Source organism: Panulirus ornatus, chromosome 42 (assembly GCF_036320965.1).
Source record: "Panulirus ornatus isolate Po-2019 chromosome 42, ASM3632096v1, whole genome shotgun sequence".
NCBI classification, from domain to species: domain Eukaryota; kingdom Metazoa; phylum Arthropoda; class Malacostraca; order Decapoda; family Palinuridae; genus Panulirus; species Panulirus ornatus.
In genome coordinates, this window is record NC_092265.1 from 12431497 (window position 1) to 12455570 (window position 24074).

At 37.8% G+C, this 24074-nt stretch overlaps 3 protein-coding genes across 10 annotated transcripts in view; 1 reads left to right on the top strand and 2 right to left on the bottom strand.

Moving 5' to 3' along the window:
• Positions 1-5767, bottom strand: part of LOC139761911 (tRNA N(3)-cytidine methyltransferase METTL6) — a 40415-nt gene extending 34648 nt beyond the window's left edge. For 3 of the 5 annotated variants that reach the window (XM_071686542.1, XM_071686539.1, XM_071686543.1), the window contains exons 1-3: positions 5523-5583; positions 2530-2731; positions 758-839 (exon numbers count right to left, since the gene is read on the bottom strand). In XM_071686542.1, the coding sequence (XP_071542643.1) occupies positions 758-839; positions 2530-2731; positions 5523-5568 (330 nt within the window). In that variant the 5' untranslated portion in view covers positions 5569-5583. Of the gene's footprint in view, positions 1-757; positions 840-2529; positions 2732-5395; positions 5417-5522; positions 5584-5663 lie in introns of those variants that run through there. The other 2 variants (XM_071686540.1, XM_071686541.1) reach the window with 2 other exon arrangements.
• Positions 5768-6028: 261 nt separating this feature from the next.
• Hsc70-3 (heat shock protein 70 cognate 3) lies at positions 6029-9986 on the top strand. The gene is made up of 3 exons (XM_071686528.1): positions 6029-6206; positions 7214-7339; positions 7954-9986. Exons 2-3 carry the CDS (start codon positions 7221-7223, stop codon positions 9794-9796), a joined length of 1962 nt encoding a protein of 653 aa, XP_071542629.1. The 5' UTR covers positions 6029-6206; positions 7214-7220; the 3' UTR covers positions 9797-9986.
• Positions 9987-12243: 2257 nt separating this feature from the next.
• The window catches only part of Atg7 (Autophagy-related 7), an 87891-nt gene continuing 76060 nt past the window's right edge, over positions 12244-24074 (bottom strand). For all 4 annotated transcript variants that reach the window (XM_071686524.1, XM_071686527.1, XM_071686526.1 and 1 more), the window contains exons 14-16: positions 23757-23910; positions 18736-18855; positions 12244-15023 (exon numbers count right to left, since the gene is read on the bottom strand). In XM_071686524.1, the coding sequence (XP_071542625.1) occupies positions 14985-15023; positions 18736-18855; positions 23757-23910 (313 nt within the window). In that variant the 3' untranslated portion in view covers positions 12244-14984. The remainder of the gene's footprint in view (positions 15024-18735; positions 18856-23756; positions 23911-24074) is intronic.

A 24074-nucleotide genomic window follows, 5' to 3' on the forward strand; every position in this document is an offset into this window, starting at 1 on the left:
GTTTCCTGGTGATACCTCGCTGACGTGGGGAGTGATTAAATGCAACAAAGCTTCCAATTAACAATAATGGTAGTACAAAAAAAGGGCATCCTATCTAACTAGATCTCTGAAGCATGTTCCCTTGAGGAACTCCCTCAAGGGGGATGCCAAAGAAAAAGTCTCCATAACTGTTGAACTCAATTGCCACTTTTTAGCCTTTAGTGCCTCGCCTTTAACAGACACTAACAGGGCAAATCTAGCCCAGTGTTTTCAGGGGTCCTTACCAAATGTTCCAACCAATTACTTCTACCTAGTGTACCAACGTATTACTATTACCTACTGCTCCTACCAAGTACTGACAGATAATGCTCCTGCCTAGTTTTCTGCCAATTGCTCTCAACTTTTTCGCAAAAGGAATGGCTAGCACATAGCACTAACTACAATGATTTGTGAGAGTTCAGTGTTGTCAGGAGTTGTGTGACAAGACTATGTTTGTGGACAGAATGCAAAAGTCTACGTGTGGGTGAGGAAGAAAGACAGCCACCTAGGTTAGAGTGCAACTTTACAAATCACTAAAGTGCTGACCCACTACTGACCATCACTAACCCTCCCAATACCCATGTGGGTAATTACCGGCAATGTATTTCCTTGGTAGGCAACTGCACACCAATTACTATCAGCCAAAAGGGTATCCACACAATTACAAAATTTCTATTCTTTAAAACTGTCCAACATCAAGAGATGACACTAATACTACTAGCATTAACAGGCTACTTACTTCTAACAGTGATCGTGTGGATGAATCATTCCCAATAAGCTCCTCAAACTCCCTTGTGGTCCAATGGCGATCTTTGAAGAACCTACAAAAGATCATTTGTTTCTAACATGACCCACAAATGCAAATTTTTCTTAAAATTGCAATATCAAAGATATCTCTTAAAGAAAATTTCCTGAAGTGATCACAGACAACGAGTCCTACTGGTCATTCACATACTCTCCTTGTGTTTAATTTCACATGGTACGGTCAGTTTGCAATCCCCCAATTAACCATGTGCTCATTGGCTATATAACCATACCATCTCGATGGTGGAGTACCTACTGCTTCAGCAGACTGGGGAGGGGCTGGTGTAAAATCTCCCCCCTAAAAGTGCTGCCCCCCCCAGGCCTGAAGTTTCTAATAATCTATAACTGGCTGACTATGATTAAAACAGCTTTGCCGCCACCCTGATGCAGCTGCAGTGTAGTGTTTTAATCTCAGTCACTTGTAGATTATTAGGAACTTCAAGCTTGGGGGACAATACTTTTCTTATATACAAAAGTGCACAATATCCTAGCTAACAAAAGATGAGCACAGCTATACCACAAAATCAAACATGTTTAACAGTAAGGTTTGCCATATGGTTTAGAATCGCAATGTTACGCAAAACTCAATAAGGTATAACCTTCCCAAGTCCCAAAGTCCCAAAGGTTAAAGGATCTGGAAAAAAGCTAAAACCCACAAACAAGCATTGCTATGAGCAAGGGTTGGTTTGAATGGATCAGGCACCACTACAGCTTGAATAAAACTGTCATATGTGGTTGCAAGCATAAAAATGAAGCTGACAAAGTTTGTAGAAATGACGTAATACTGTTGAGGCAAGATACTTCCCAAAAATTGATGCCACCAAGCCTCGATTCCAATGGAAACTGCCAACTGCACCATCATCAAGAATGAGTATGCAAAGTTTAATGGCCTTCAAACACTATCTCACTCATGCTGTCCTGTAACACTGTGGAGGCTTCAATCTTGCACACATGGTGATCTACCAATGTGCTTGCCTACTGCTCTGCAGGGGTGCCATATGTCACACCTGCCCAACTAAGAGAGCTCAGATGCATTAATTGCTTTGTGAACGGTTCCACCCATTGAGATAATACAGTGTCATAAGGCAAAATCATAAGTGCTTTGCCAATTGTTGATAACGATTTAAGCTTCCTTAAAACTACCAGACTACCATTCCACTATCAATAATTCTTTCAACAATACTCCAACCATCCACATCCAACCTGTGGGTAATACCTTTCTAGGATACCCATCTCAAACTAAAAGAAAGCAATCCTATGTAAAGATATGATGAATTCTATGGTGTAACAGTTGTCAAATGGTTTGCAGAAGAGTTCACTTTAAACTGCTGCCAGAAATCCTTTGTGCATGGAACGTGCTTCAGAGCTCAAACGTACTAGTTTTAAGACTGGATGGTAAAGTACATCATGAATGACCGAGTACAACAAAACTTCATGGAAAACAGGATATCAAATTCTCTGAAACTAATCGTTCCTCTTACAATTCACAGATGCCTCCCAAATGTGAAGAGTATGTATACTATAGTTTTAAATTTTGTCCACTTCGGACCAGGAATCACAGTCTGTCTTTCATGTCATTCAGATCTAGGCAAGTTAATCATTACAGGTAAACAAAACTACTAAACTCAATAGCAATTACTTTTGTCAAAATCTGTTCTTAACCAGAGAATATGTACTGCACATAAATAAAACCTTTTTTCAACATACCTAGTTTCATTGCGTTTGTAAAATTTATCCCAGTTCTTAGCAGCCTCTTTTTCCAGCTTCTGTTGCTGAAATTCTCCAACTAATCCACGGGAATCTTGGTGATGCAAGCACTTTACCTCCGAAGGATTAAGTATACGAAGGTAGTGACCAACGTCCCCACATTCCTGCTGTGAAAAATCACTGCCAGCTTGTGACATTTTACCTGAAAAGGAAAAATAAATTAGGCAAAGTTTGTGTACTCAACAAATTAAAATCATTTCATTTTTCAAGCAACACTATAAACCTTGAATAGATATTAACTTATACCTCTTCTCATTGAGACAAACTACAAGAAATATAATCTATCTCACCCATAAAGAAAAGGAAATCATCTACTTCCACTTCGACGGCCAGAGAGGAACAAATCCAGACTGGTGCTTACAGGAAGCCAAAAACAATTTATAGAGGTCACACATCCCATACTGAAACTGATATTAATAGCCAGCAGCAGTAACTATCTTCCCATGCCGCAATTAAAACTACTTTCACCCACCAGACTAAACTATTTTAGGAGTCTGTATAGAGTTGTCCTGCAGAACTGTAGTAAATATTAAACTAATTTCATACTGGGATTTGGATTACTTCGCTATGAAGTAATGTTTACCACATTTTAAAGCACTCATTGGAGCAAACATACTTGGTAAAGTCTCATGTTGGTCTTATAGAAACATTTAAACTCTCGAGCACCTCTAAAATTAACCTTGTAGTTTTAAACTTTTGCTTATCCTCTAAACCAAATACTCTAACAATCTCGCTTTCCACCTAACCCATGTGCATCACTTCAATATTTTGGGAAGTTTGTAAGAGTTAATTCCAGTAAAAGACAAGCTAGAGAGAATAAGTGTCAAGTAGAATGTTCTCACCTATCTGCAGGCCAGTAATGTACAAATGGCCAATGAAAATTACGTTCAGAATGCAATAAAAGGCTCTCTTTCCTATTCTACTCCATGTATTTTGATCATCAATAACAATCCATAGAGTTTAGTCGATACAAAGTGCTTTTACCTCAATTTCCTTCTACTTAAATGCTCTGCTCACATTATGAGAACCACTTTAAAAGGAGGGGGGACGGCAGGCAGGGAACATTCTGAGAAGTGATTATGATGGAAACTAGACATCAAAACAGTAACTCAACAGTATGCATTATTAGCAAGTGCTTTAAACACCATTTGGATGGATGATTTCTCTTTTCAGGACGAGTCACAAAGGAGTAAAACGCTGTTTTGCCGACAAGTCTAACAGGGACAAATTCACTTACAGACTAATGAATCCCCTAAGTCATTACTACTCTTACCCAGACTGAGCTGAATGCCTACTTAAAAGAGTATATGGTATGCAGAAACTTACAGAATTACACTCCCTGTCGTAGCACCCAGCGGACTAGCTTAGCATTCCCAAACTAAAGCTAACCACCAGATACAGATCCCTAAATTCTGAATAAAATTATTATTCAACCAACATTTGAATATGACGGCAGTGTCCATAAACCAATGATAGGCACGGTGCCGTACCAGAGAATGGAATACCAATAGTTTTAAATATTGCAAGTCAACTAACCATGCTTCCTAGATTATTCTAACATATACACAACAGGAGACAAAAGACAAGATCACGTATACGTACGGCCAACTGATGCAACTTGTCGACAAAATAAGCGTTGCCCTCCTGACCCAGCTTGCTTAATAGAATTGGTGGTGGTGATTGTAACAAGCCAACACAGATATTAGACTACTCAAAATGCATTTATGCTAACTTAATTCACGTTACTTAATTCTGTCATGCAGTAGTACTACTTCCATCAACTTTCTAATTGCTATAACACTTGCAATCCCAAAATATCAACGTGCTTCCCTTGATCATCAAGTACATTAAAACTCGCCATGATAACCAGCCTCGGGGGGGGAAAACTGTTCCTTATATAATGCCGCATTTGTAGTGACGACGCCATTCCAGCCACGTCCGTACGGTTTGCAATCTACCACTATTCTTGTATGATAAACTCTTTGACTTTCCTTAATCCTGAGATGCAAATTATTATTTCTGGAGCCAAAAGATAAATCTTCCAAATTCGTCACAGCCCGAGGCCACGAGGTGGAAGACGGCACAATATGGCGGGTCTGAATTATTATATCCCTATATTCCCAATCCTCACGATATTAAGGCAGAGTTATAGACTTGGTAGTGTCCATGATGATGTACATGTGTGGTTCATACTGAAGAGTACCATGTCGGTTAATATAATTTATATTCATTCCTATCAAGTGTCTGTAGATTCTCACGTGATCAACGCGAAGCAGAAGTTTCCTCAAGAAATATATATACAAAAATAAAATATTCAAATAAAAGACCATTCTATACAGGGAGAAATAATATTTCTCGAGTATAACAATAGATTCTACAGTTAGATGCCGGCACATGGACGGGCAAAGTTTTAATATTAGCACATACCACATCCCGGCCTACCCACTAGTGACCATATGAATAAACTATTTCAAAGCTTACCATTTAACTACACATGTCACTAACATTCTAACCTGATAAAATTAGCTAAAACTTAATACCCCAATCGTTATCGAATTTCCGATAATACACTACTAAAAGCAGAAATGTTAAAAGTATCAAAGTATATCAATCAAATCTGCACTGGAAAATATTTTTAATAATACTAAAGCCAGTGAAATAGTTAATCTAACAAGGTTTCGGGTTTTCGAGGACAAAATAAGAGTGCAGTGCTGGAAGAAGCCGGTTTCTTTGTATAAAAATGGTCAAAGATTTATGCAATTTTCCTTTCCTAAATCAATTACATTAATCAGAGAAAAATACTTACGAAAAATCAATCTGCGGTGAAAGGAAATTGAAATCCACAACAATATTTAAAAAGAACCGGAAAACTCTAGAAACTTAGCCTCCACGTGAATCAGCCATGGGAACACGTGAAACGCAAACCTACCCACCTAGCAACAAAATGATGGTGCTTCTGTATCGTAGTTCATCGACCATGAGAACACCTTTCGCATAAGTACACACGTGGCATAAGACTAAAAAATGTATCATTGATGACGAGTAAATGATGCAACAGGAAAAGACGTACAAACCTTTCTCTAGTTGATGTAGAAGTGGATGTTCCCGATGGTTCAGCGTTCTCTCATACTCAGATACATGACGTCACTTCCTCGGAGGCTGAAAGAAAGCCACTTACTGGAAGAAATGTATCTACAAAGCGTAATTACGATCTATATAAACTTTATTTATTAAATTACTTATATCCTTTTGTAACAAATAGAAGCATCATAAAAGTACATATTATTTTCATGTTATAATAATGGTTGTCTATGGAACAAAAATAGAAATGAAAATCCATAATTTGACTATTGTGAGGTGCTAGAGTTGGAAGACGTGTACCAATAGCAGCAGGGCCTGCGTGATGACGTTGGCCAATCAGAATAGCCAAAGTTGTACCACGTGGTTTAACCTGGCCAATGGCTGAACTCCACGAAACTTAGCAGACAATATTTCTACCCCCTTTCAGAGGCAGACACCGTATAGTGTCATTCACCAACTAGACATCGGTAGTGATCGTGTAGGGATTTTAGTGAAGTATTTTGTGAAGAGAAAAATATTAAGTGTTTGATACGGTGGTAAGTGTGGATATGTATTTGTTGTAGTGTTATGTGGATATATGTTATATGGTGAAAGAATTTTCTGTATTGATCGTATGGGGTGTTGCCGGTTTGATGCTGTTCTAGTTTGGTATCCATAAATGTGTAGTAGGATATTTATTAACGACAGTATTATTGCGTTGTAATTAGGTATCAGATTCATTTCTAATATTGTGTAGTGTTTAGACCTCAAATTCATGGTTAATATCTTTATTCCAATTATAGTTTGCTAGTAATTGCACTATGCATTGAACTATAGATATTTGAATGATAATCTAAGCATTATATACTAATTTTAACAATATCAAACAATTGAATACCATGGAGTATCGTGAGGTACTTAGGTTTAAAAAACAAAACTAAATTTCTGATGGTTGACGTTTGACATTTAAGCCGGTGTACAACCCACGTATGACGTACACTGACCTAATTAACATATTTGGTGGAACACAAGTTTGTCTATTGGATGACGTGTAATTCTCTAATGCACTACTGTAATACTGTGGATAGAATTTGCTTAGTTGAAACGTACTGGTTCTGGAATGTACCACGGAAGTAATCGATAAAGCAAAAGTTTGCAATACTTTCCAGCTGGTTCGTGGCCAGTTTTAAAATGTCTTATATATAAATAATTTTGACCATGGCTATATTCGTATTATAAAATATCCGGAACAGTTTTAAATGAGTATATAATAAGTTTAATGGCTCCAAGATTAAGATTAGTGAATATTGAATTTAAGATTCTTGAATATTAATGTCTACTCTAGAATGAGTGTTTGAATTGCTTTTTGTGGTATGGGCTTTAGTTCATGGGGAAAGTGATATTTTTTTATTAATCATATTTGTTTCTTAAAGATATGCCAAAAAATATTTTCCTACCTGCCATTTAGTTTTTCAAGTAATTTGTATATTGTTTTCATAACTTTGTGTACACCATTGTTTGAGCATTTAATTGGTCGGAAGTTTAATTTAATGTTCTTTTCCAGGTCCACTATGAGGGGTTGGACAGTGTTGGCCCTTGTGGCTGTAATGGCAGTAGTAACTGCCAAAGAAAATAAGAAGGAAGATGTAGGAACGGTTATTGGAATAGATCTTGGAACTACCTACTCCTGGTAAGTTTTTGCAAATGGCACAGTTTTGTCATTTGAAACTTTCCTCTATCGCCAAAAAAAAATATTCAAAACCTTGAAGTTCTGTCCGAACTTTCTAATAAATCTTTAATTGGGGCTAAAATTTTTATTAAAATTGGCAATGTTTGCAACATTTTTAAATTAAGGTTAGCTTTGTTAAAATTGTCCTAGTTTCATAATTTGAATAAGTGCTACAGCTACTTTCCCATTGCAGTCATACCCAAATTATCTTTAAAACACTTTGACTACCTCTGATATGCTAATCCATAAACTAATCAATTTTTCCTGTATGTGTAGTCTCCAGGAATGAGTATTTCGTATTTAAACATTTCTTTGCAAGTAAGGTTCATTGACATAATTTACATTTGTAGCGGTCAAGTCTTAAAAAATTTCGTCGTAAAAGTTATTTAAAATGCAAGATATCACTTGGAGAATGTTAAATGCCTTGTACTTCGATAAGCTTCCTCAAATACTATGAGCATGGGAAGGAATATTTTGCCCTTGAAGACCAGTTTTCCTCGAGACTAAATTATTTATTCAAATTAGTACTTTTACTTTACATTGTTTCTAACATGCTCTTGTATTCTGCATTACAGTGTTGGTGTATTCAAAAATGGAAGAGTAGAGATCATAGCCAATGATCAAGGCAACAGGATCACACCTTCATATGTAGCTTTCACTTCAGAAGGAGAAAGGCTAATTGGAGATGCTGCCAAGAATCAACTGACTACAAATCCAGAGAACACCATATTTGATGCAAAGCGTCTCATAGGTCGTGAATGGACAGACAAATCTGTTCAGCATGACATTCAGTTCTTCCCTTTCAAAGTTATCAAGAAAAATGACAAGCCCCATATTCAAGTAACAACTTCACAGGGCGATAAGGTATTTGCTGCTGAAGAGATTTCCGCCATGGTGCTTGGGAAAATGAAAGAAGTTGCTGAAGCTTACCTTGGCAAAACAGTCACCCATGCCGTTGTTACTGTTCCTGCTTATTTCAATGATGCTCAGCGTCAGGCCACTAAGGATGCTGGTACTATCGCTGGATTAACTGTCATGAGAATCATCAATGAGCCTACTGCTGCTGCTATTGCTTATGGTATTGACAAGAAGGATGGAGAAAAGAACATCTTGGTATTTGACCTTGGTGGTGGTACATTTGATGTATCCTTATTAACCATTGACTCTGGAGTGTTTGAGGTCGTGGCCACAAATGGTGACACCCACCTTGGTGGTGAAGACTTTGATCAGCGTGTCATGGACCACTTTATAAAGCTCTACAAGAAAAAGAAGGGCAAGGACATCAGGAAAGACAATCGTGCTGTGCAGAAACTTCGTCGTGAAGTGGAGAAGGCAAAGAGGTCCCTCTCTTCCAGTCATCAAGTTAGGATTGAAATAGAATCCTTCTTTGAGGGTGAGGACTTCTCTGAAACACTAACTCGTGCCAAGTTTGAAGAACTTAACATGGACCTCTTCAGATCAACTATGAAGCCAGTGCAGAAAGTCCTTGAAGATTCAGACTTGCAGAAGAAAGAAATTGATGAAATAGTCTTGGTAGGTGGTTCTACTCGTATCCCCAAAATCCAACAGCTGGTTAAAGAATTCTTTAATGGCAAAGAACCATCTCGAGGAATCAACCCAGATGAAGCTGTGGCTTATGGAGCTGCTGTCCAAGCAGGTGTGTTGTCAGGTGAAGATGATACAAATGACTTGGTGTTATTAGATGTTAACCCCCTTACATTGGGTATTGAAACTGTAGGTGGCGTTATGACAAAGTTGATCTCTCGTAACACTGTCATTCCAACAAAGAAATCCCAGATATTTTCCACAGCATCTGATAACCAACATACTGTTACCATCCAAGTATTTGAAGGAGAAAGACCAATGACAAAGGACAACCACATCCTTGGAAAATTCGACTTGACAGGCATTCCCCCTGCTCCTCGTGGTGTACCACAAATTGAAGTAACCTTTGAAATTGATGCCAATGGTATCCTCCAGGTGTCTGCTGAAGACAAGGGCACAGGCAATAAAGAAAAAATTGTAATTACCAACGATCAGAATCGCCTAACACCAGAAGACATCGAGCGCATGATAAAAGATGCTGAGATCTTTGCTGATGAGGACAAAAAACTTAAGGAACGTGTTGAATCAAGAAATGAACTTGAATCTTATGCTTACAGTCTTAAGAACCAGGTTAATGATAAAGAAAAGCTTGGAGCTAAACTTTCTGATGAAGACAAAGAAAAGATAGAAGAAGCAATTGATGAGAAAATTAAATGGCTGGAGGATCACCCTGATTCAGAGGCAGAAGAATACAGGGCACAGAAAAAGGAATTGGAAGACATTGTGCAACCAATTGTTGCTAAGCTTTACCAGGGTGCTGGTGGTGCACCACCACCTGGTGGAGATGAAGACTTCGATAAGGACGAATTGTAAAACTTATTACGGGTGCATTGTTTGAATGTAAATTATAATGGAAAAACATTTCATCTTTATCATGTTTTATCAGCTCTAATAATCATCTCATTATGTTGACTGGGGTACCACAATACAAAGAATGTATGCACAATCCATTCCAGGTGTGTGTGTGAAAGATAGTATTGTTTATAATAAACTGGAAATTGTTTGCTTGCTTCTCTTTAACATCCAATACATGGGATACTGTCTGCAGTGGATTACATTTTTTTTGCTATTTGACAACTCTAATTTTGCCCAACTAATAAAACCTAATTTAATATGAACCTAAAACCCGTTAACATTTAATTTTATACATCAAATGGGAAATGTTTGAGGGAAAATCTGTAATAACGGCTGACTGTTATTAATGCTCAAGATGATGCTTATTGGTCAGTGTATGCAACAAGTATGGTTAATAACAAATTAGAGGTTGAATATAAGTATTTAAGTATTTTGTAAAGAGCCTGCTGGCAATGGACTACACAATGGCATTTAAACCACTTGGGATAAATGGCATCAAGGTGTGGACATCATGGACTGGGTTTATATATTCTCCATAATTGGAGATTACTAGTGGATATATTGCTGAATTAACTATAAATTTGCAAGATACACAATTGCATTCTTGGCATGTTACTAAGGAACTTGAGCTTGAAGTATATTTTGGGGAGATAATGTTCAGTAGAGTTGAGGGACAATTTAATTGGGAGAAAATAATGGAGGATGTGGCACGCTTTAGATATTAAGTGGAGTTATCACCGGATGGAAGTGGAAGCGAGTGAGGAAAGACCGACAGAGGATGTGTGTCAGGTAGAGGGAACAAGAAGCAGGTGGAATGCTATTTCATGTGGTGGCATCAAGAATGAATGAAGGCAGCAAATATGAGTATGTACATATATGCTGAAATATATAGGCATGTATATATGCGTGTGTGGGCATTTGTATGTACATGCGAGTGTTAGGCCATTCTTTCGTTTGTTTCCTTGCGCAACCTCACTAACAAGGGAGACTGTGATTAAGTAAAAAAAAAAATAATCCCGAGGGATAGGGGAGAAAGAATAACCTCCATGAGTGTCATATAAGGAGACTAAAAGGGGTGGATGGTGTGGTGATTACACAAGTAGCCAAAAATATTGAGGGGAAAGTGCAAATATACTGCATGGGTTCTTTGAAAGGTTCCATGTAGTTTTAATTTTAAAAAATCTGTAGCTTCTATTGTAAATACTTAACCCTAAAATTCCAGCGCTTGATTTTCACTAAATATGGACTTTGGACTGAACAATCTGCAAGTGAACAATATTAATACTTACAGGTAAGTTCAAGACACTATCTTCACCTTATGAAGAAACAAGGAATGTTAGCCCAATCAGCTTTACCCAAATGGGATTCAAAGCCTAGGTTTTGTATGTTAGTGGTAAATTGAGTAACTGCCTTAAACTATGGTAAAAATATGAACAAATGTCATTGACTGCCTTAATTGGAGCATTTGCTTGCCTGTACAAAACAGATGTGTATGTATGTTGACTTTAATGGCTATTGACTGTTGGTCAGTGTGCAAGAATCCATGCACAAAATATGAAAAAATTAATCACGTATATCCATACATTTAGTACAGTGAAGAACATTTAACACACATTTAAAGTTGAATGACTCTAGTACTCTTTAGAAGACTGCTCTACAATCAGTAACAGGAAGTCAGACACCCTCACCAGTGATTTTCCATTTCCTTAAGCCCTTGCAAGCAGAATGTTATCACTTGTAGCACATACAAGTCAATTTTCTTAATTTCATCAAGGGAAAATTATTCAATCTTGTACTTAATCACTGTCTCCTGCATTAGCGAGGTAATGCAAGGAAACAGACGAGGAATGGCCCAACCCACCCACATGTACATAAGCACCCATACACGCATATATACATAAATACATATACACAGACATATACATATATACACGTGTACATATTCATATTTGCTGCCTTCATTCAATCCTGTTGCCACCCTGCCACACATGAAATAGCATCCTCCCAACAATCCTGCCTACTGTGCTATGAGTTTGTTATGGAAGTAGAGAAAATGGTAGGAATATGCTTCAGAATCTTTTATGTATCCATATACTTATGATTCTTATGAATTCCCCAATTAGAATGTTTAAAATAATGCAATACAATATCTTGAATAGTCTTCATTTAATGTATAATGTTCTGATGGAAAATGTACAATGTATCATGCTTATCCTTGATAAAACTGATTTCTTTAAAACTTCAATTACAATATTGGATTGCGTAGGAATATGCTTTAGAATCTTATGTATCCATATACTTTTGATTCTTATGAATTCCCCTTTTAGAATGTTTAAAATAATGCAATACTATATCTCAAATAGTCTTCTTAATGTATACCATTCAGATGGAAAATATACAATGTATTATGTATTCTCCTTCATTGACTTTATTTCTTAAAAACTTTAGTTATAAAATGGGATCTTTTTCTTTCATATCTAATTGCCTCTCCCACCTTAGAAAGGAACTACTAAAAATATACAAACGGCTGCTTCTTTTGTATACACTCACACTAGCTTTCAATGTGATACATTGAAACCTGTCCCTATCTTTTATAAGTAAAAAAACATACACAATAAAACTACAGTACTATGGCTGTGTGAATAATGACTACAATATTTTAACATGTCGGAATATGATCACTGGTAACAGATGAGAACCTTCCAAAAGTTAAGAAAACATCCTCAGGTTTCAGGTTGGCCGTGTGAGTGAGTTTACAAATTCTGATAAAAGTACAGCATGATTTAACAAGGTCTTTGATCTAAAACAGAGTTGAAGCAAATATGCTTATTGGCATACAATTATGTAATTTGTATCTTTAAATATAAGCCAAAAAGTGAAGAAATGAAAGATTTCTCAAGTCCAGCATAACTTTTCACAGCCAAATATAATCAACTGATGTACAGTCAGTGACATTTGTCTACATTAATTTGGAAGTTGAGAACCACTAACTCATTCAGTAAAGGGGAGATCTCACAGTTCAAACTCATTTGCTAAACTAAGTAAATAATTGTTCAGCCAAAAGCTACTTAACAGGTACAGTATTTCAGTCATTCTTAACCTTATGATTACAATGACTAGGTGTATGTTGACATTATCAAGAGGTTAGGAGAACAAACTTCTTAGTGTTTGTACTATGCACAGATTTATATAGAAAGGAGAATTCTTCAGCTCCATCACTAAACTTGCTAAGAATAAATACTCATTTCACCAAGTCAAATAAAAATCTAATGAAATTCAGTAAAACTAGTTGGTATTAATTACTATTCTAGCCAAACTTGATCAAAAGAATGAAATATGTAACCTCACCAAGTCTGATAAAAATATAACCCTTAAACTACAGGTGACTTGCAAAAAGTTGATCACTACATCAACAAAAAAGCAAGGATTTTAATTTTTTTGATTATGAAATGAAAGAAATATTTGTAAAGGATTTATATATATAAAAAAGTATACATATATGAATGGTATAATGGTGACGTTACGTAAATCCACATGGGGAATGGTAGATGAAGGCTTTTAAAGGGAGTGCATCATTCAAATTTTCTGCTATAGGATGAAAGAAATGCATTGAAATGTAATGAATATATACAAAAAAAATAATACATTTCATATTGGTATAAAATAATAGTGAAATTAATGCATAGGTCCCAAAGGAGAATGGTGGGGAAATGGTATGGGAGGGTGTGCATCATACCCTAAGGCATTGCTGATTTAATGCATTAGTGGTACAAAGTCAGAAAAACATATACATGTATGCCTCCTGATGTTTAAGGGTTAAACACAACAAAGCTAATAATCTGAAACTGGAGTTAAAGACAAGTATAAAGACATACACATGGAATATTTGTCTCCATCTTTGAATCCATGGCAATAGTAAATGAAATGGATTTTAAGGAATTTTATCAAAATATACCATGATTTAGTTGGCCGAGTTGGTGACTTGAAACCTATATTTTTTCACACTACACACACAACCATTTACTTGCACACAAGCACTACTTCTGTCATGAAAGCTAATAACAGGATTCAGGAGTCTTTCATGCATAATTCAAAACCTCCATGGTACTTTCCTACTGACTCTTAGCATACCGTTTCCTAATTCCATAAGTTCTAAATTTACTTTCATTAAAATTTGCTCTTATGAAGTAGAGGAAGCACTACTATATTCTCTTACCCCCAGTAGCCACATATCATCCATGCCTTGCTTAAGTTTTACATCCGAGTTCATTTTACAAGCACTGTCTGATATATCATCATAAAGATTTACATGTGGATGCATATTAATAAGCAATTCAGCATCCAACCAAAATTTTGTCACCCTGACCCTCATTACACAAACTTGATAATCAGTGGTTACCTATATTCTGATGCTTTCTCCATTTCCTGTCTAGATGATACCTATATTCTTTAGTGCTTTCCCTATTACTTGTCTAAATGAAAAAATTTGGCCTACAAGCCTTATTCCTTATCTAATCTTCACTTACATGAGGTTCAAAAGTCCTTAAACCACAATCCAAGTATGTTACGACAACAATCTTTTATACATCTTTCAATATTTTTTTGCGTAAATTATGCAACAGGACAATCACTGCCTTCATCTAATCATAAACAAAACAAGCTCTCTGTTTTTCCATGCATTTTAGAAATCTATTCAATGGCAACTTCACATCTTACCAACACATATTTCAGCTTTTAAGATGTATTACTCCCCTTGTTTCCACCTCCTCTGTTATGTTCCCTTTCTTACATACCTGTTTCATTTACACCTACCCTGCATCCTGTTGTACCAACATTTCTATCTCTAATAGAACATCTCGTCATTTTTTAAAAATCAGCTTGTATTATTCCTTTTATTTTTACTCCTATCCCTATTTCTTCACTTGCTTCGTCTACATACACTATACAATAAATAAAAATATCTAGAAAGAAGAATTTTTTTATTTACCTGAAAAGGAAATAACAGCTGTGCTCCTTAGTAATTGGAAAGAATTAAGATGTCTATCATTTTCTTCCTGATATAATTTAGCATTTCACAGCTCTCTTCTGGAACTTCATCAGGACACAAGCTAAAGGGAGTAGTTAAATTAACTCGGTAAGCGACTTTTCATTCCATTTCCTCTTCACTGTCACTTAGCTCCCAAACCTGAAGAAGAAAAATGAATACTTTACAAAGATGGTAACTTCTGTATGTTCAAGGAGTTTATGCTGTTTCTTCATTTACTTGTATTACACACCCTGAATTTTTTCAAATGTGCATACACAGATCAGTACAACAGCTTTTAACCAGCTACCATAACTTTCTTGCCTTCCACACATTCTTCAACACTCCCAGAACCTTTGCCCCCTCCCCCACCCTGTAACTCACTTCCGCTTCCATGGTTCCATCTGCTGCCCAATCCACTCCCGGATATCTAAAACACTTCACTTCCTCCAGTTTTTCTCCATTCAAACTTACTTGCCAATTTACTTGTCCCTCAATCCTGCTGGACCTAATAACCTTGTTCTTATTCACATTTACTCTCAATTTTCTTCTTTCACACACTTTACCAACTACTGCAGTTTCTTACCTGAATCAGCCACCAGTGCTGTACCGTAAGTGAACAACAAGTAAAACACTTCCCAAGCCCTCTCATCCACAACAGACTGCATACTTGCCCCTCTCCAAAACTCTTGCATTCACCTCCCTAACAATCCTATCCATAAACAAATTAACCATGGAGACATCACGCACTCCTGGTGCAAACCGACATTCACTGGGAACCAATCACTTTCCTCTCTTCTTACTCGTACACATGCCTTACATCCTCGATAAAAAAATTCACTGCCTCTAGCAACTTACCTCCCACACAATATACTCTTAATACATACTAATATCACTTTATGTACCCTCCATTCTCTCATCACATGTCACCTAAACTACACCATAACCAACCACTAGTCCCTAAGCAGAAATAAAAGACTTAAACTTGCTTCACACTTCAGCAATCTATATTCACCCCCACCCACCCCTTTTCGAAAGTGCCTAAGCACCTGTATACAATTACAACTCTACAAACACTGAACTACTGCTCTCCCTACTCAGCCTTAAACTCCACCCCACTGAACATACACCCATACATTCAAGATTGGCTGTCTACAAATGGGCTCCCAATATACTCTTAGTACATGTTAATATCACTTTATATACCCTCCATTCTCTCATCACATGTCACCTAAACTACAACATAATCAACCACTAGTCCCTAAGCAGAAATAAAAGACAAACTTGTTTCACACTTCAGCAATCTATAGTCACCCCCCCCCCCTTTTCGAAAGTGCCTAATCACGTGTATACAATTACAACTCTACAAACACTAAACTACTGCTCTCCCTACTCAGCCTTAAACTCCACCCCACCTATACATTCAAGATTGGCTGTCTACAAACGGGCTCCCAATTTGGAATGAATATGGTACCAAGGAAAATTTGGATTCTAAAATTTTAGTGCTCAAAGACAATGCCCCTCTGCTCACCCCATAAATCTACACGACTTAACCTAACATAAAGAATGCTTTTTTGCACTGCTCCAGCCCATACATCAGAGTATGACTGCTAGATTCAAGGCACACTACTTCTAGTACACATTCTCGCAGCTTATATCAGCAACAAATGGTACAAATAACGCAACTGTTAAGTAATTTTGGTGGGACAACATTCTCCAAATTATTAGAAACAATTATGTTATTTCATTGTGAATGAATGGAGTTTGGAAGAAAATTTCACCTGTGTCTGTTAATTCCAAGTGGTTTGAAGATATCACCTTAAGTGTGCAGTAGGGTATCATAGATTATGGAAATGAACTTGGTTTTGATGATATGGAGAGGCTGACATGGAGGAGTCCCTTCCATTACATGGAGAACATTTGTTAAGAGAAGATTCTATGGATGTGAAATCATAATGAGCTAAAGATGAAACTCCTCTCGAAACACCATCTCAGCAAGTGTTAACTACAAAATGACTGCCACAGGCTTTCCAGCTTAAAAACAAAGCCTTGAACATTTTCAGAAGTAGGGTAGATGCAGCTCCCAAGTTGCTTGGCTGGTGGCTGAAGCCATTGGTTGCTTTAGTCTAAAGACCTATATGAGCAGAAGAAATGAAAGTCTAACTGACTTTGGATCAGTTTTTCAAACCTAAGCGAAAGCAGGTAGAGAAACCACACAAATCTACATGTACAGTTTCACCCATGATTTTGTCTACAGTTTCATCCATAAACAATCCTGCTACTTCATCAGCCTAAACCTTCCACTAACCCCTCAACCCACTTCTATAAACAAGCTTTGTGCTATACTTTACGAGAACATATAAATTTTATACATTTACAATCTACTATTGCACTGTGCGGTCACCAGTTAATTAATGCAATCTGAAAGCAATAAGCTGAAGTGATTTCAGAGAGGAATGGAGTACAGGAAATACCATGCAAGACAGAAAGAGCTTGAACTACAGAGTCTAAAAAGATAAAAATGATATATAATTCAAGCTTGGCAAGACAAAACGATATTATGGAAAACATAGTTTAAAAATTTCATAAACTTGAAGAAACAGCATAATGCAACCACCATAATTACCATATTACCAAAAGAGAATACATCAAAATGGTACCAAACAAAAATAATCATGAACCCAGCATGAAAGATGGAGAGACTCTTCAGTGTTTTACCGACATGAAAATGACAATACATAAAAACAAGTGAAAACACACATCTTCAAATGGCTCAAAATATATTTGGAAGAACCCAAGTGAGACATCCATTTAATACACATGGCAGCAAAAAACAATAGTATTGTAAAATATGCAGAAAGCACTATACGCTAGCCCTGCCTCAGACAAAATCTTGTGGGGACTCGCACACAGGTATGTTTTTTTTTTTTTTTTTTTTTTTTTTTTATACTTTGTCGCTGTCTCCCGCGTTTGCGAGGTAGCGCAGGGAAACAGACGAAAGAAATGGCCCAACCCCCCCCCCCCATACACATGTACATACACACATCCACACACGCAAATATACATACCTACACAGCTTTCCATGGTTTACCCCAGACGCTTCACATGCCCTGATTCAATCCACCGACAGCACGTCAACCCCTGTATACCACATCGCTCCAATTCACTCTATTCCTTGCCCTCCTTTCACCCTCCTGCATGTTCAGGCCCCGTTCACACAAAATCTTTTTCACTCCATCTTTCCACCTCCAATTTGGTCTCCCCCTTCTCCTCGTTCCCTCCACCTCCGACACATATATCCTCTTGGTCAATCTTTCCTCACTCATTCTCTCCATGTGCCCAAACCACTTCAAAACACCCTCTTCTGCTCTCCCAACCACGCTCTTTTTATTTCCACACATCTCTCTTACCCTTACGTTACTTACTCGATCGAACCACCTCACACCACACATTGTCCTCAAACATCTCATTTCCAGCACATCCATCCTCCTGCGCACATCTCTATCCATAGCCCACGCCTCGCAACCATACAACATTGTTGGAACCACTATTCCTTCAAACATACCCATTTTTGCTTTCCGAGATAATGTTCTCGACTTCCACACATTTTTCAAGGCTCCCAAAATTTTCGCCCCCTCCCCCACCCTATGATCCACTTCCGCTTCCATGGTTCCATCCGCTGACAGATCCACTCCCAGATATCTAAAACACTTCACTTCCTCCAGTTTTTCTCCATTCAAACTCACCTCCCAATTGACTTGACCCTCAACCCTACTGTACCTAATAACCTTGCTCTTATTCACATTTACAGGTATGTAAGCACATAAAAATAAAACCTTAACCTAATATCAACTGGTTTTTCAAGAATAAGTACCTGAGAATCATCGATGCACTGATGCAGCTCACTGAGACCTGATACTTCTTCCAGATAAGCAGGAGAATTAAACACCTTCAGCAGAAATTCAAAACCTTCTTCTCTGTATGCTGATATCACCTGATGAAAGCAGGGGTTACAAAATTCATATATTCTATGGATGTATTATAAACAATAAAAAAAGGGTGATAAAAAAGGTAATTTCCAGAACAAGATGTTTCTGATAAAAGGAATATTGCAACTTTCAGTTAAATCATTCATTTTCTTTGGTCACATTCTCCTTGTACCTATTTTTACTGGCATATCAACCTCCTTGCTTCCACTTCAAAACTCCCACAAGGTGCAATGTAATGACAGTACAATCCTGTCTCCTACTCTTTTTACCTAATCTTTTTTTTTTTCAAGCAACTATAAATCATGATATATGCAAAACTGTCATTTTTGTTTGTGAGACTTTCTTTCATCTAAATAAAGTATCTAAAATCACAGTTCTGTTCACGGTTTTAAACTAAGTTTAAAAAAGCCATTTTTTTGCCTCCAGTGTGCATAGAAAAATTAGTTCTTCAAGTCACATTTTACTAAAAATTGCTTATTTTCATGTCAAAATATATTTTTCATAAACAAAAAACTATTACTTATAATGTCCTTTTACACCTAAAATAAGATGTATTTTGACAAATTTATATTTCTGTACACAGAGGTCCCTTGCCTACCAATCTGATTAAACACACTTAAATAATGTGCACCATTCTACCAACCATGACATCAAGTTCTGAATGCCAACAATTTTACATCAAAATCTTTTGCACATTGGGCAAGTGTCTCATGGCTCAAAGCCCAGTCCAGCTAATCACAATTGCCAGCGAGAGGCACGAGGAGTGTCATAAACAGGTGTTGCTAAGACGAATGTTGAGATATTTTTGTATTCAGTGTAGCCAAACAGCTCCTTTGTGAGAGCACAGAGGCACAGCATCAGCAGTAATGTACCATCATCTATCATTACTATAGAGAATTTGTTAATCATTTCTTTCCACTTTTATTGTAAAAGTATGTTTTTGAAGTATAATATGCTTATTTTGAACCCTGAAGTGTTCTTTATAGGGCTTAAAATATGTATCTCAAGAGGCACTCTCCCTCATGCCCTATTTACCAAAGGCCTTGTACCTTGCCATCCATTGGATCTTCCAGAAAAAACCTCATCGATGGCAAGGGACTTCTACACCTATGCCTTACAAGTCAATGCGCTGGCAGTCCATGATGAATCTTTCTTCATCATCTTTGACAACTTACATACTGCCTTTTCTTTTTACAGATCATACATCACTTTAAATTCACTTAAATATTCGTATTCATAGTAGTGATGGGTGATTTGAATGCAAAGGTGAGTAATGTGGCAGTTGAGGGAATAATTGGTGTACATGGGGTGTTCAGTGTTGTAAATAGAAATGGTGAAGAGCTTGTAGATTTATGTACTGAAAAAGGACTGATGATTGGGAATACCTGGTTTAAAAAGAGAGATATACATAAGTATACATATGTAAGTAGGAGAGATGGCCAGAGAGCGTTATTGGATTACGTGTTAATTGATAGGCGCGCGAAAGAGAGACTTTTGGATGTTAATGTGCTGAGAGGTGCAACTGGAGGGACATCTGATCATTATCTTGTGGAGGCAAAGGTGAAGATTTGTAGAGGTCTTCAGAAAAGAAGAGAGAATGTTTGGGTGAAAAGAGTGGTGAGAATAAGTGAGCTTGGGAAGGAGACTTGCGTGAGGAAGTACCAGAAGAGAATGAGTACAGAATGGAAAAAGGTGAGAACAAAGGACATAAAGGGAGTGGGGGAGGAATGGGATGCATTTAGGAAAGCAGTGATGGCTTGCGCAGAAGATGACTGTGGCATGAGAAGCATGGGAGGTGGGCAGATTAGAAAGGGTAGTGAGTGGTGGGATGAAGAAGTAAGATTATTGGTAAAAGAGAAGACAGAGGCATTTGGACGATTTTTGCTGGGAAAAAATGCAATTGAGTGGGAGATGTATAAAAGAAAGAAGCAGGAGGTCAAGAGAAAGGTGTAAGAGGTGAAAAAGAGGGCAAATGAGAGTTGGGGTGAGAGGGTATCATTAAATCTTAGGGAGAATAAAAAGATGTTTTGGAAGGAGGTAGATAAAGTGCATTAGACAAGAGAAAAATGGGAACTTCAGTGATGGGGGCTAATGGGGAGGTGATAACAAGTAGTGGAGATATGAGAAGGAGACGGAGTGAATATTTTGAAGGTTTGTTGAATGTGTTTGATGATAGAGTGGCAGATATAGGGTGTTTTGGTTGAGGTGGTGTGCAAAGTGAGAGGTTTAGGGAAAATGATTTGGTAAACAGAGAAGAGGTAGTAAAAGCTTTGCGGAAGATGAAATCCGGCAAGGCAACGGGTTTGGATGGTATTGCAGTGGAATTTATTAAAAAAGGGAGTGACTGTATTGTTGACTGGTTGGTAAGGTTATTTAATGTATGTATGACTCATGGTGAGGTGCTTGAGGATTGGCAGAATGCTTGCATAGTGCCATTGTACAAAGGCAAAGGGGAAAAGAGTGAGTGCTCAAAATACAGAGGTATAAGTTTGTTGAGTATTCCTGGTAAATTATATGGGAGGGTATTGATTGAGAGGGTGAAGGCATGTACAAAGCATCAGATTGGGGAAGAGCAGTGTGATTTCAGAAGTGGTAGAGGATGTGTGGATCAGGTGTTTGCTTTGAAGAATGTGTGTGAGAAATACTTAGAAAAGCAAATGGATTTGTATGTAGCATTCATGGATCTGGAGAAGGCATATGATAGAGTTGACAGAGACCCTCTGTGGAAGGTATTAAGAAAATATGGTGTGGGAGGCAAGTTGTCAGAAGCAGTGAAAAGTTTTTATCAAGGATGTAAGGCATGTGTACGAGTAAGCAGAGAGTTAAGAGATTGGTTCTCAGTGAATGTAGGTTTGCGGCAGGGGTGTGTGATGTCTCCATGGTTGTTTAATTTGTTTATGGATGAGGTTGTTAGGGAGGTAAATGTAAGAGTTTTGGAAAGAGGGGCAAGTATGCAGTCTGTTGTGGATGAGAGAGCTTGGGAAGTGAGTCAGTTGTTGTTCGCTGATGATAGAGCACTGGTGGCTGATTCGAGTGAGAAACTGCACTAGCTGGTGACTGAGTTTGGTAAAGTGTGTGAAAGAAGAAAGCTGAGAGTAAATGTGAATAAGAGCAAGGTTATTAAGTACAGTAGGGTTGAGGGACAAGTCTATTGGGAGGAAAGTTTGAATGGAGAAAAACTGGAGGAAGTGAATGTTTTAGATATCTGGGAGTGGATTTGGCAGCGGATGGATCAATGGAAGTGGAAGTGAATCATAGGGTAGGGGAGGGGGCAAAAGTTCTGGGAGCGTTGAAGAATGTGTGGAAATCGAGAACATTATCTCGGAAAGCAAAAATGGGCATGTTTGAAGGAATAGTGGTTCCAACAATGTTATATGGTTGCGAGGCGTGGGCTATGGACAGAGTTGTGTGCAGGAGGGTGGATGTGCTGGAAATGAGATGTTTGAGGACAATATGTGGTGTGAGGTGGTTTTGATCAAGTAAGTAATAATAGGGTGAGAGATGTGTGGTAATAAAAAAAAGTGTGGTTGAGAGAGCAGAAGAGGGTGTTTTGAAATGGTTTGGTCACATGGAGAGAATGAGTGAGGAAAGATTGACCAAAAGGATATGTGTGTCAGAGGTGGAGGGAACGAGGAGAAGTGGGAGACCAAATTGGAGGTGGAAAGATGGAGTGAAAAAGATTTTGAGTGATAGGGGCCAGAACATAAAGGAAGGTGAATGGCGTGCAAGGAATAGAGTGAATTGGAATGATGTGGTATACCGGGGTCGACGTGCTGTCAATGGATTGAACCAGGGCATGTGAAGCATCTGGGGTAAACCATGGAAAGTTCTGAGGGGCCTGGATGAGGAAAGGGAGCTGTGGTTTTGGTGCATTATTACATGACAGCTAGAGACTGAGTGTGAATGAATGTGGCCTTTGTTGTCTTTTCCTAGTGCTACCTCACGCACGTGAGGGGGGAGGGGGTTGTTATTTCATGTGTGGCGGGGTGGTGATGGGAATGAATAAAGGCAGACAGTATGAATTATGTATATGTGTATATATGTATATGTCTGTGTGTGTATATACATATGTATATGTTGAGATGTATAGGTATGTATATTTGCGTGTGTGGACGTGTAGGTATATACATGTGTATGTGGGTGGGTTGGGCCATTCTTTCGTCTGTTTCCTTGCGCTACCTCGCTAACGCGGAAGACAGCGACAAAGCAAAATGAATAAAATAGTAATAATAAGAATAAATCTAAAAACTAATGCTCACTTATTCTCTCTTGAGAAAGAAAAACATACAAACAATCTCTAGCTTCTCCAATCTTAGTCCCACGGATACAAAACTTGTCAAACGTTTCAGTCAATTGTCTACCCTGCTATACTACTAAATTTTGTTACCCTCATCTTCCCAAGAACCCCAACATTTTTCCTCACAGTTGTCTCCCATCTCCTTGCTTATTGGCTCATAACAGTTATCACATATCTATCTTTTCCTATATCAATTTCTTCTCATTTCCAGCTTTAACCATTCCTGCAAGTGAGCTGATAATAACCAACTTGCATGAAAACAGTCAAAATATGTTAAATATGTTTCTCGATTCCACAATGAAGTTCTTTTCCAAGTGCTTCCTTATCAATGTGAATGTTATAACAGATATTTGTGGAGCATTAGGGACAAACTGCAAACATAAAATAACAAAGATACTACTGAAAACCAGTTAAAACATGTTATTAAAGGATATCACAACAGGAATTCTAACAAGTAATAAAGTTTTAGACAATCAGCTGCTGTTGGATCACACTGTTCATTCACATATACTTCAACAAATCTTATTTCCTAACAGACTCTTGGGCTGCAATGAAAACTGAACCAGACCCCATATAGTACTAAAGTTTGGAGTTTGAACAACATATTACCTTATCGCAACAACCAGGACACTGTTGAAAGGCCGTTGAAGCAGGAGTTACAAGCTGGTGGCGCCCAAGGAATCCTCGCAAGGAATGAGGAACTGGACCTAACACCCCCTCAGTTACATCAACCTGATCACTCAAACGTGCTTCAGCTAAACCTCTGAAGACAAAAGGAAAAAATCATGTACCTGAATGGATTATGGCAAGGTAGAAAAGACAAAAATAATAATGTGAGTTTTTATCGAGGATGTAAGGCATGTGTACGTGTAGGAAGAGAGGAAAGTGATTGGTTCTCAGTGAATGTAGGTTTGCGGCAGGGGCGTG